This window comes from Capricornis sumatraensis, chromosome 13 (assembly GCF_032405125.1).
Source record: "Capricornis sumatraensis isolate serow.1 chromosome 13, serow.2, whole genome shotgun sequence".
Taxonomy (NCBI): Eukaryota; Metazoa; Chordata; class Mammalia; order Artiodactyla; family Bovidae; genus Capricornis; species Capricornis sumatraensis.
In genome coordinates this window covers 27512356-27526048 of record NC_091081.1, presented here as the reverse complement: position 1 = coordinate 27526048, position 13693 = coordinate 27512356, and the positions used below count along the sequence as shown (strand labels likewise).

Genomic DNA, 13693 nt, shown 5'->3' with positions numbered 1-13693 from the left:
CAGAACATGTCATTTAATAGAGATAGCAAAAACAGCACCTACATTCTATGAATGGAAAAGACCCTGATGCTGGGAAAGCTTGAGGGCAGGAGAAGAAGTAGGCTACAGAGGAAAAGATGGTTGGATGGTATCACTGACTCAGTGGACATGAGTTTGAGCAAACTCTGGGAGGTAGTGAAGGACAGGGAAACCTGGTGTACTGCAGTTCATGAGGTCCCAAAGAGCTGGACACAACTGAGCAACTGAACAAAAACAACATTCTATGAGGACTGCTTTTCGTAAAGCAAGTAAAAGAGAGCTTGTCATATAACAAGCACTATTAGAGTAGCTGTTATATAAAATTAAAAATCCCTTTTAACTTTGTAGTCTGTAATGGATCTTTATGGATATCCTTAAAAAAATCTTTACTTGGTTTTAGTGACTTTATAGCAGTTTGCTTTTATAGATTCATCTATCTTCTTCTGTGTGTCTTGGCTTATTTTTTAAAAACATTTTTTCCACTTTCATCTTCTATTAATGAGGAACATAAAGAAGAGAAGTGAAAAGCAATGGAGAAAAGGAAAGATATAAGCATCTGAAGGCAGAGTTCCAAAGAATAGCAAGGAGAGATGAGAAAGCCTTCCTCAGTGATCAATGAAAAGAAATAGAGGAAAACAATAGAATGGGAAAGACTAGAGGTCTCTTCAAGAAAATTATAGATATTAAGGGAACATTTCATGTAAAGATGGGCTCAATAAAGGGCAGAAATGGTATGGACCTAACAGAAGCAGAAGATATAAAGAGGAGGTGGCCAGAATACACAGAAGAGCTATACAAAGAAGATCTTCACGACCCAGATAATCATGATGGTGTGATCACTCACCTAGAGCCAGACATCCTGGAATGTTAAGTCAGGTGGGCCTTAGGAAGCATCACTACGAACAAAGCTTGCGAAGGTGATGGAATTCCAGTTGAGCTATTTCAAATCCTAAAGGATGATGCTGTGAAAGTGCTGCATTCAATATGTCAGCAAATTTGGAAAACTCAGCAGTGGCCACAGGACTAGAAATAGTCAGTTTTCATTCCAATCCCAAAGAAAGGCAATGCCAAAAAATGCTCAAACTACCGCACAATTGCTAGTAAAGCAATGCTCAAAATTCTCCAAGCCAGGCTTTAGCAATACATGAACCATGAACTTCCATATGTTCAAGCTGGTTTCAGAAAAGGCAGAGCAACCAGAGATCAAATTGACAACATCCACTGGATCATAGAAAAAGCAAAAGAGTTCCAGAAAAACGTCTACTTCTGCTTTATTGACTATGGCAAAGCTTTTGACTGTGTGGATCACAATAAACTGTGGAAAATTCTGAAAGATATGGGAATACCAGACCCCCTGACCTGCCTCTTGAGAAACCTATATGCAGGTCAGGAAGCAACAACTAGAACTGGACATGGAACAACAGACTGGTTCCAAATAGGAAAAGGAGTACGTCGAGGCTGTATATTGTCACCTTGCTTATTTAACTTCTATGCAGAGTACATCATGAGAAACGCTGGGCTGGATGAAGCACAAGCTGGAATCAAGATTGCTGGGAGAAATATCAAAAACCTCAGATATGCAGATGACACCACCCTTATGGCAGAAAGTGAAGAAGAACTAAAGAGCCTCTTGAAGAAAATGAAAGAGGAGAGTGAAAAAGTTGGCTTAAAGCTCAACATTCAGCAAACGAAAATCGTTGCATCCGGTCCCATCACTTCATGGCTATAGGTGGAGAAACAGTGGCTGACTTTATTTTGGGGGGCTCCAAATCACTGCAGATGGTGACTGCAGCCATGAAATTAAAAGATGCTTACTCCTTGGAAGGAAAGTTGTGACCAACCTAGACAGCATATTCAAAAGCAGAGACATTACTTTGTCAACAAAGGTCCATCTAGTCAAGGCTATGGTTTTTCCAGTGGTCATGTATGGATGTGAGAGTTGGACTATAAAGAAAGCTGAGTGCTGCAGAATTGACGCTTTTGAACTGTGGTGTTGGAGAAGACTCTTGAGAGTCCCTTGAACTGCAAGGAGATCTAACCAGTCCATCCTAAAGGAGATCAGTCTTGGGTGTTCATTGGAAGGACTGATGTTGAAGTTGAAACTCCAGTACTTTGGCCACCTGATGTGAAGAGCTGATTCACTTGAAAAGACCCTGATGCTGGGAAAGATTGAGGGCAGGAGGAGAAGGGGATGACAGAGGATGAGATGGCTGGATGGCATCACCAACTCAATGGACATGGGTTTGGGTGAACCCCCCGAGTTGATGATGGACAGGCAAGCCTGGTGTGCTGTGGTTCATGGAGTCACAGACATGACTGAGTGACTGAACTGAATTGAACTGAAAGTTCCAACACAAAGGAGATGCTTCTGGAAAAGTCCATGCCCTAAAAAAGAGTAGTGAGCTCTCAAAAATCTTTTCTTGTGTAGGCCAGACCCAACTCCCCCAATTAAACACACTTGACTGGGTGCCTGTTGCTGGGACATAAGAGAGAAACACATTGAACCAATGATTCCCAAAAAGCAGATGCATACCACCTGTGGGTGCACAGTGATTTTTTTTTTTAAGGTCATCTCAAATAATTTATTACTTGTAGGATTTTGCTAGTGTATAAGACATATAACTAGTATGCATGTGTGTTAGTTGCTCAATAGTATCTGACCCTTTGCAACCCCATGGACTGTAGCCCACCAGACTCCCCTGTCCATGGGATTTCCCAGGCAAGAATACTGGAGTGAGTTGCCATTTCCTTCTCCATGTAACTAGTATAACACCCATGATTTCACTGTTATTGTTGCTTAGAGCAAATCTAAATTATAAAAGCCAGTGTATCTGATTTAAAATGTTAAATATTATAAATTATAACATGAATGGCACACAAAGTAAGAGAAATGCTTTACTGGACCCAATTATGGTGATACAAAATGCCCTGTTCTGCAAGAGTTCAACGGTTTAACTGGGAGACAAAGACATGTGCAAATGTTACAGCCAGACTGCCACAGCAGGCTGTGGAAAGGGTACACACGAAATGCTATGCAGACCTGGGAAAGAGGGAGATTGGGTCACTGGGTCTGGGTGGCCTTCTTGAAGAAGTGGGGTTTGCTCCATGTCTTAAAAGCTATCAACACACAGGGGCTGCCTCATCTACACCCCTAGAGCATTCGGCCCCCACTAGTCATCCAGCAGAGTCAGAGCAGGAGGACAAACTGGAAACGAGGCAAGTGGGTCCAGTTCTGGTCTCAGCTCCCCAGCTGTGTAAGTCACAGCCACTTAAAGCTCCAGGACACCATCATCCAGGAAAACTGCTCTCCAGCAAACCTGGGAAGATGCTGTGAAAGGGACCTCATAGGAGTACTGGAGAGAAATTGCAGCCATAATGCAGCTTCCAGTTCTGGGAGCCCTGCACGGTTCTGACCCATTTGCAGGCCAGCTTCTGAGGCAGCCTGGGTCCTAACGATTCTTGGATTTACCTCTTAAAAAGGAAAAAAAAAAAGGTCTATATCTATCTACCTATCTACCATAAAATATAAGTTATAAATGCATAAAACAAATGTACAGTTTAAGAAATAAGTGGAAACAGTGGCTGACTTTATTTTTGGGGGCTCCAAAATCACTGCAGATGGTGACTGCAGCCATGAAATTAAAAGATGCTTACTCCTTGGAAGGAAAGTTATGACCAACCTAGATAGCATATTCAAAAGCAGAGACATTACTTTGCCAACAAAGGTCCATCTAGTCAAGACTATGGTTTTTCCAGTGGTCAAGTGTGGATGTGAGATTTGGACTATGAAGAAAGCTGAGTGCCGAAGAATTGATGCTTTTGAACTGTGGTGTTGGAGAAGACTCTTTCTTGAGAGTCCCTTGGACTGCAAGAAGATCCATCCAGTCCATCCTAAAGGAGATCAGTCCTGGGTATTCTTTGGAAGGAATGATGCTAAAGCTGAAACTCCAGTAATTTGGCCACCTCATGCTAAGAGTTGACTCATTGGAAAAGACTCTGATGCTGGGAGGGATTGGGGCAGGAGGAGAAGGGGACGCCAGAGGATGAGATGGCTGGATGGCATCACCAACTCGATGGACGTGAGTTTGAGTGAACTCCGGGAGTTGGTGATGGACAGGGAGGCCTGGCGTGCTGTGATTCATGGGGTCGTGAAGAGTCGGACACGACTGAACGACTGAACTGAACTGAACTGATAGTACACATTGCTATATTTAAAATGGATAACCAGCAAGGACCTATTGTACGGCACATGGAACTCTGCTCAGTGTTATGAGGCAGCCTGGATGAGAGGGGGTTTTGGGGGAGAATGGATACACATATATGTACGCAGAGTCCCTTCGCTGTTCCTGAAACTACCATAACATTGTTAATAGGCTATACCCTAATACAAAAGTTTAAAGTTTGAAAAGAAAAGAATTACTTATCTTGGTCTTGATCACCCACAAGAAAACACTGCTTGCACCCCAGAAGCCTGTCCCTCCCTCCTCCACAGGAGGGGGTCCTGGTTTAGTCAATTAGCCCCATCAGTTTTCCTGGTTTTAACATGTATTGTTACATAAAGTCTGAGGAAAAGGGGTCTCTTTCTCTTAAGGAAAAAAAAGGTACATGAAAGCTTGGGGGAGGTGGGCAAGAAGCATTCTCTGCAGAGGGGATGTTCCAGCAGAGGAGGTGGCGCAGGGTATCAGCGAGAGCAGGGCGGGTGTGGAAAGGCGGAGGAAGTGTGTGAAGAAACAAAATAGGGAAGATGGGGACGGGTCAATCTGGAAAGGACATGAGGATCAGGCAGAGCTGGGGTTTGTTCTGAAGGTGAGGGGCAGCTGGACTGGAGCTGTAGGTTCAGCAACCAACCCTGATGGGGTGGGGTTGGGGTGAGGTGGGGGTAGAGTGAGGGGAGGGAACCTGGGAGGCAGGCAGTGACGAGGAGCTGGACTGGAAGCAGGCGAATAGGGAGGTTTTGAGTGAGGAGGATTTGGTGTCGTGGATTGAGAAGAGTGGCGGTTGAGGGGGAATAAAAGCTGGCGTCCCAGTGTCATGTGGGAGGCCAAGGACTCCCACCCCACGGTGGAGACAGAAGGAGGAGGGAACATTAGCCAGCTGGGGTTGGGAACTGGTGAAGTTAGAAGATGCTCAGGGAGGATATCCACAGGGCTAGTGAGACTGCAGCTTGGAAGTCAGGTCAGCACTCAGGAGCAGTTATCCACACAGCGATCTGGAAAGACAGCCAGGAGGGCTCTTGGAGAGTGAGGCAATCAGAAAGAGAGACGACAGAGAACAAACAGCCTAGAGAGAGCTCCAAGCAGGAGGTTCCAAAAAGGGAGCCTGGAGGAGGAGGGAGAGGGCCAGCACCCCTGGGGCTCCCCGTGAGTCACTGCAGCACCTCCAGCCACCCCCACCATCCCCACCTCCCTGCCCCCCACCTCCCATCACCCATCTTCCTCCTGCCCCAGTTGTGTACCAGTGCTCCGTATGCCTTCCCAAACTCACAGCCGGGCCAGAAGGAAATCTGCAAACTGAGCAAAAGTGCCCTCAGGCTTCATCAACAGGTGAACAGCTCACACTGCCAACACCCGGAGGAGGCACACAGGCAGCCCCGCCCATGAAGAGCCCCTCAAGTTTCAGAGAAGCTGCGAACCACACACCCCTACACCTTTCCACCAGATACCACCAGATTCTTCCAGGAGCAGCAGCCTCCAGAACTGGCCTTGATCAGACATCACATAGGCTGGGGGTGGGAGGCAGCCGGCGGATCCCGATGGAGGAGCACAGGCTCAGAGACCAGAAACCAGAGCTCCTGGCTTCATGATGTGCTGAGGAGAGGACCTACTTGAGCTGATCAAGTTGCAATTAACCGCTGACAGTGGGGAGAGGGGGGAAGGCAATCAACAAACAAGAGAAACAGCAACCACCACCCTACTTAACAACTGAAGAGCTATTAACAAGGATGCTAGAAATCCCCAAGCCAAATTATAAATTGGAGCCTAATAAATCAGAATATAGAAGGCAGTCAGCTGCTCTGCCTCACCACTATCTCAGTCAAGTTCTATAAATTGATGAACACCTGTGGCATGAAGATCCAAATGCTGGAGAGATAAATGCACAGCGGGGCCACGATGCTTCCCACACGGCCCACCGTGCTGCCACTCCCCACGGCCAGCGACCTGGAAACACAGAGAGAATTAGGACAGCAGCAGGAACAGAAGACAGGGACATTGAGGGAACAGCTGCCCAGGTCCCCGTCCACCCTCCCCACAGAGAATAAATACTAAAACATAAGTCAGCCTAACATACTTGGAAATTAACTTTAATTTTTCAGGAATTGTTCATGATTTCCCCTGGAGGAGGAAATGGCAACCTACTCCAGTATCCTTGCCTGGAAAATCCCATGGACAGAGGAGCCTGGCAGGCTACACTCCATGAGGTCACAAAGAGTCGGACACAGCTGAGCAACTAAGCACACAGGTTCGTGATTTATATTCACATTCTGTGAAATATCAGTGTCTACAAACACGCAGATAATTCAGGACAAAAGAAAGGTAAATCAGTCTTCAGCTATGCAGATGAAGCTCTTACGATACTCATTCAGTCTAGCATTGAGGATAACATCAGTCTTCTACAGCTGAAGTATATTTAGAATAGGAAGTGGGGATTTGGGAAACCAAAAGATTTATATCTATGGATCACTCTATTTCAATTTTTTAAAGTCAAGCAACATCTTAATATACTCTCCTTTAAAACTTATTTACAGAAACCTTATAGAATCTCTAGCAGGAAGCAAAGAATGTGCTTCCAACATGAGTGTGCTGTGCTTACTCAGTCATATCCGATTCTTTGCAACCCTATGGACTGTAGCCCACCAGGCACCTCTGTCCATGGGGATTCTTCAGGCAAGAATACTGGAGTGAGTTGCCAGGCCCTCCTCCAGGGCAACCTAGGGATCAAACCTAGGTCTCCCGTATTGCAGGCAGATTCTTTACCATCTGAACAATCAGGGAAGCCCTTCAACGTGAGCAAGTATCGCTTATTAAGCCTAGGAGAGAGGCCCCGGGAGAAACCAATCATGCTAGACTCCTTGATCTCAGACTTCTAATCTTCACAACCATGAGAAAACACACTCCTATTGTTCGAAGCCCTCAATCTGCGCTGTTTTGTCATGGCAGCCCCAGGACGTCAAGAGACACATCCTTAGAACATTAGCCCTGAGTCGGTGTAAGTCAATCGTGTTTCAGATTTAAAATGGTTTTAGGACAATACAGCACTATTTCAAAACAAATTCTCTAATATCCTTGCTAACGATGTATAGACAAAGCCTCTGATTCAGAATTAGCATCATCATGCAATCTTCCCACATCTGGGAGTTCCCATACTTCCTCAAAAAGAAGGCATTTATACTCAGAGACTAAATGTAAGGCTATGACACACAAGTGAAAGATAATAAGAAAACAACACAAAAGTAAGTAACTCTTACCTTACAATGGTTGGATACAGCTCCGCTGTATAAAGGTATATAAGGCCAAACGCTGCCCCTATGAAAAATTTTCCAGCCATAGTTGCCACCACTAGCCAAAAATGGTATTCCTGAAAATGTATATATTGGCAATATAGACCATCATTTTGTCATCAAGTAATATTTTTAACAGAAAAGGAGAAAATCCTTAAAATTATCACTTAAAACTTTCTAATCCTCCAGTGTCTTTCAGAACAGTAAGTTTCATTTTTGTTTGAATCTATTTTGTAAATTCTGCTCATGGTCTGCAAAAGCTTTCCCTCTTTATGAGATTTAGAGAAAAGTTTTACAGTGCCTCCTCTCCTAGGAGATTTCAAATTACCAACTAAGAAGAGACATTTGGGAAGAGACACTGTGGAATAAGACCCTCCCAGATAGCTTCTGCGGTCATCCTTGACGAATTCTACTTCCTGTGGAAGTTCTCAGAGACGTCTCATAGTCCATCTTTTCTCTCCTCCCTTGTCTGCCAGCTGGGTGTTGAAACCCAGGTGACCGTGGAGTTCATGCATTAGGGGTGGCAGCACCTCTGTCAACTTGCGTCCCTGAGTGACTCCAGGGAGCCAAACACCCCCTTCACCACCCCTACACCCACCAGCGAAGAGCCACCTCAAACTTTCTGTGAGCAAGAAATAAACGTCTATGATGTGAAGTCACTGAGATTTGGGGGTGCCTGTATTAAGGCAGCCGCTGTCACCCATCACCTTCATTACTTTGCATTCAGTGTTTGCTGAATGAATTAATGGAACTCAGAAAAATTGTATTGTGTTGACGTCACCATTTGGAGAGAAGTTTTATTAGAGAGGAAATTTTTGTGATTAGGGGTTAGTACTCTATTTCTAGAAATGCCATCAGCCACTTTCCAGTCTTCCACATTACTGCTGGGGCTTAACCACTGTAGAGGTGAAAAGCTCTCAGTTCAGTTCAGTTCAGTTCAGTCACTCAGTCGTGTCCGACTCTTTGCAACCCCATGAATCGCAGCACGCCAGGCCTCCCTGTCCATCACCAACTCCCGCAGTTCACTCAGACTCATGTCCATCGAGTCTGTGATGCCATCGAGTCAGTGATGCCATCCAGCCATCTCATCCTCTGTTGTCCCTTTCTCCTCCTGCCTCCAATCCCTCCCAGTATCAGAGTCTTTTCCAATGAGTCAACTCTTCGCATGAGGTGGCCAGGGTTCCCCTAAATCCTCACTGGCCCAAAGACAATTGCCATCAACTCAACTAATAGAACTGCAAGCTATTTAAAAACACATGCAAAAAAGGTATGGATGAAGCTCCTTCAAAGTGGCAGAGACCTCCAAGTCTTAAGTAATTTTAACTAATGTGAATCAGTTGCATGTATCAATCACCTGGAAATTTCAATCCATAAAACATTTGATTCACCAATTATTCACTGATAATTAAGTGAAGCATAAAAGGAAGTCACTGGTTAGCTTTCAAACAATTGTTTGAAATTAGATTTCAAACAATATACAAAACTTAAAATGCCTTGATCTAAATGTTGAGATACTATTGCTTTATAATTATATAATCACTATAATTATATAATATAAAATATAAATTATTTTAAAGTATTGTTATAGTGACTGTATTTTCTATATTGAGAATGAAAATACAGGTTCTAGTAACATTTGAGGTGAAAAAAGGAAGAGTTCTTCTGGGTGCAAGAGGTATCCTAGGCCAAAGAGTTTGCCAAAATACAGGAATGAGGAAGTCATTTCAGTGGTTTATGGCACTGTTTCTAAGAAATTGCATTCTTAGAAACAAAATTCTTGGGAAATACATGCACAATAGAAATTGGAAACTACTAACCTACCACAGTGAAAAATAAGACTGTTTAAACTGGAACAATTCTGAACATAAGACTCATAGTATCTTTCATCTGTCCCCATGACTCCCTTGCTCCTTCAGATTTCTGATCAAATGTCACATTCTCTGAGAGGCACACCATCCTCAACCACCTTAGATAAAGTAACAGTACACATGTGCATTCCCCCTCCACACACAGTCACTCTCCATCCCTCATTCCATTCTGTTTTTCTTCATTTCCCTCAGAGAAACTTGACTTACTGCACGTCTTCAGTACCTAGAAAAGAACCTGGCACATACTAGATGCTGGATAGAACTTTCATGAATGAATAAAAGTTTAAGATGATGATACTCACTGGAAAGTGCAATCTACTCTCCTCACTCAAGATTACCGTGTTTACACAGTACAACACTGACCATCTCTGAGAAGTGGGATTTTGGGCTTTGCCCCCACCTCCCACATTTCTTTTACCCTTAAATTTTCTACTATTTATTATAACAGAGAAAGAATGGGTTTTTTTAAGAAAACATTTAAAATATTATGAATATGATCTATCCCTATGTCTTATTTCATCTTCGTATTCATAAGCTGAAAATGTCCCCATCAAACTGCCACAGTATAACTAACCATTCCCTAAGTAAAACATAAAAGAACTCACCTTGGGGATCACCATAATCACACCATTGGTCACTGCGCTTGACAGAAGGGAGAAAATCAGAATGTTTCTTCTCCCCACACGGTCCATCCCCAAGCACACAAAGACATAGGCAGGAATTTCCACTAGTCCTGTCATGGAGCAAAAGGACACATCTCTATAAGCCAGAGCATCCAGCTGAACAGGGGGACCCTGCCTTCTAACCCCATGGAACGGTCAGCCCTCTCTCTGATCTCACGGACTTCTAAGAACTATCTAACAACTGCCTAAGAGGCAGAAAGGCCTGTGACTTTTAAACTCACTGGAGTGGGGAGAATGTTTACTGAGATGTGCACTAATGCTCACATAATCTGCTTAGCACTTATCATCTCTCCTCAGAATCTTAATCCCCAGTGAGGCTGGAAGCTCCCAGGACACACAGCACAGTGTCTGGAGGGCAGGCTGGTGGAATGAACAGATACATAAATTAATAGACAACACTGATCTTTTCTGATCTTTGACTTCTTCTGCTTGACGGAACTATGGGGAAATGTTTGTATCAGTAACTTCGAACTTAGAAATTAAGGTAGAAAATTCAGTGCAGCTAGGTCCATAGTAATGATAATTGTTTGATGGATTTTAAACCTAAAAGTTAAGCTACTATGAATCCGCCACTGAGCAAGGACCTTGTCTTGGATCTTCTTTAACTCCCCCTCAACAAAAAACAAAGTCTGGAACTGACTTAAAAGCCCTTCCGTTGAAGAACCGAAGTTTGAATCTTAGATCCAGAACCAAAAAGCTCTACATCTATCACCCAGAACGCAACAAGGAGCAAGCAAGATTTCTCACCAAAACTGAGCAAACCCAGTAGCCTCTGAGAAACTGTCACTGCTTATTAGCCTAGATTGTCCACGTAAGTGAAAGGTCTCTTCTTTCGACCCTCTGCAGCTTGCCTAACCTCAGGACGCTACCCATCACTGCCTCTGAGGACTGGTGTGCACTTGCCTGTTTAACTACAGAATGCTATTAGCACCTGGCCTGGCAGGTCTGGGTCTACATGTCTTCTGTGGTTTGGGGAACATATCAGTGCAGGTGGATACATATTTCCTGAGTTAACATTCTTAGCAGTACATCAGAAATTAAACTCTGCTGCAGCTGCTCAGAAAAAAAAAGGCTGGACAAAGACAAAACATAACATTCTGAGCCCTGCTGGAGAGACGAGTCTCCCTTCTCTTCAGTTCAGTTCAGTTCAGTTCAGTCTCTCAGTCGTGTCCAACTCTTTGCAACCCCATGAATTGCAGCACGCCAGGCCTCCCTGTCCATCACCAACTCCCGGACTTCACTCAAACTCACGTCCGTCGAGTCGCTGATGCCATCCAGCCATCTCATCCTCTGTCGTCCCCTTCTCCTCCTGTCCCCAGTCCCTCCCAGCATCAGAGTCTTTTCCAATGAGTCAACTCTTTGCATGAGGTGTCCAAAGTACTGGAGTTTCAGCTTTAGCATCAGTCCTTCCAAAGAACACCCAGGTCTGATCTCCTTTAGAATGGACTGGATGGATCTCCTTGCAGTCCAAGGGACTCTCAAGAGTCTTCTCCAACACCACAGTTCAAAAGCATTAATTCTTGGGTGCTCAGCTTTTTTCACAGTCCAACTCTCACATCCATACATGACTACTGGAAAAACCATAGCCTTGACCTTCTCTTCATTAACATGAAAAATAAACAACTCCAGAGAAAACGCCTCCCCTTCACAGACCCTGCTGTAAGGTCTGGTGCCTCTGGACCAAAACAGTAGGTTCATCCATTACCCTACTCTTTTTTTTTTTTTTAAGGACTTTTCAAGATCAAATAAAACAATGATTCTCAAAAGAACCTCCTGGGAATACCTGGATTACCACCTCTACTTTCCAACTAACACTAAATCAGTCAGTTTAGTTCAATCACTCAGTTTTGTCCAACTCTTTGCGACCCCATGGACTGCAGCACACCAAGCCTCCCTGTCCATCACCAACTCCCAGAGTCCATCCAAACCCATGTCTATTGTATCGGTGATGCCATCCAACAATCTCATCCTCTGTCGTCCCCTTCTCCTCCCACCTTCAATCATTCCCAGCACTAAATGTCTTGAGCCAAATGAGTAAGTGACAGCTCAGGGACTGGTCTTTGGGAGCCAAACCTTTCCTGCCACCTCCCTCCCTCATGTCTGATTCCCTCCACGTCTGACTCTGGGCTCTCCTCTCTCTAGCACTGTGTGCAAGGCCACCAGCTGAATTCCTGGAGCCTAGCAAAGCTGCACAGCTACTGGGAAAGCTGAAGAGACCTTTTCAAGTATATTTCACCTTGATTCTTCTTGTGCTGTAGCGATGCCGTGTCTATATTTTTGACTTGACTATGGCTGGTTTAGAAACGGTGCAACCAACGAACCCTTCTGGGATTAGGACAATGTGCCATTTTTTTCTTCACTTTTATGATGTATAATCTCTCTAATCACTCAGACCCCATTTTGATCCTATCTCCATATAACCCCAAAGGTATGTCCTGAGGCTACTGTAGCATTCATCACCTGCAAGTGGCACAAAACCTGAACTGAAATCCCCACCAATCTCAGACCATCTCAGGAGCTGAAAACTTGTTCAAAATTTGCACAGCACAAAAGTACTGACTAGAAGCACTTGACAAGCAGGGGGCTACTGGCAAGGGTCATGACATGAAAAGATCAAAGGCAGTGGAGACTATGTGTGTGCTCAGTCGCTTCAGTCCTGTCTGACTCTTTGCAACCCCATAGACTGTAGCCCCCCAGGCTCCTCTGTCTATGGGATTCTCCAGGCAAGAATACTGGAGTGGGTTGCAAGGCCCTCCTCCAGGGGATCTTGCCAACCCAGGGATCAAACCCCCGTCTCCTGCATTGTCAGCAGGTTTTTTACTGCTGAGCCATCGGGGAAGCCCAGTGGCTATAAAACAATGCTATTTGTCTTGGAAACATTTTTATATTTATGAGATGGCCTGTTTCCTTGAGAAGTAATACATCTCCATCAAATTTAACAGACTATATCATAAAGACCCAAAACCCCAGCATTCCTAAACTTCCCGACGTCACACCCCACCCCACTTGATTCTGCTACCATTCGCTGCTCTGTTCTAGAAATCCTGGCCTTCCCTGGTGGCTCAGATGGTAAAGCATCTGCCTATAATGCAGGAGACCTGGGTTCAGTCCCTGTTTCTCAAACTGACACGTAGAATGTGTTCACTTGTTCATTTGTTTATAAAATGTGTTTGAAGTCAAGATGGTCTCTTTTTATAAACTTGTTGGTCTGTCCCCCCTAAAAAAAAGAGTAGTTCTTTTTTTCTTAAAATGACTTATAATTCCTTTGTGCTATAATCAACAAAAACAGGTGTCTCATCAGAGCACTTTAATGAGAAGGGATGACATTTATGTATAACAATTTTAAACCAAACTCTTCTGGGGATAATATCAAATGCAAGTAGCCTACACAGAAACAAATGCATTTCTGATAATTCTCTCATGTCTGGTGTGAATTTGGTTAGGAGTCACACCTCAGGCTATCACAGCTTCAGAGCTATTTTAACCTGCCACTGAATTAAAAGAAGCATGACATCATAAACTACAGTTGCATGTGTTTAGGTTATTTTACTGACTAAAATTCCTAAATTAGAGGGTAGAAAGATGCCAGAAGAGCTCCAAGACATGCTAAATTTTAAAAGGAATGC

General features: G+C 44.1%; 1 protein-coding gene across 1 annotated transcript in view; it reads right to left on the bottom strand.

Annotated features, from left to right (window-relative positions):
- SLC22A16 (solute carrier family 22 member 16) overlaps window positions 1–13693 on the bottom strand; it is a 33095-nt gene that overhangs the window by 4381 nt on the left and 15021 nt on the right. The window contains exons 5-7 of the mRNA XM_068985460.1: window positions 9990–10117; window positions 7484–7593; window positions 6077–6176 (exon numbers count right to left, since the gene is read on the bottom strand). Coding sequence (XP_068841561.1) covers window positions 6077–6176; window positions 7484–7593; window positions 9990–10117 — 338 coding nt within the window. The remainder of the gene's footprint in view (window positions 1–6076; window positions 6177–7483; window positions 7594–9989; window positions 10118–13693) is intronic.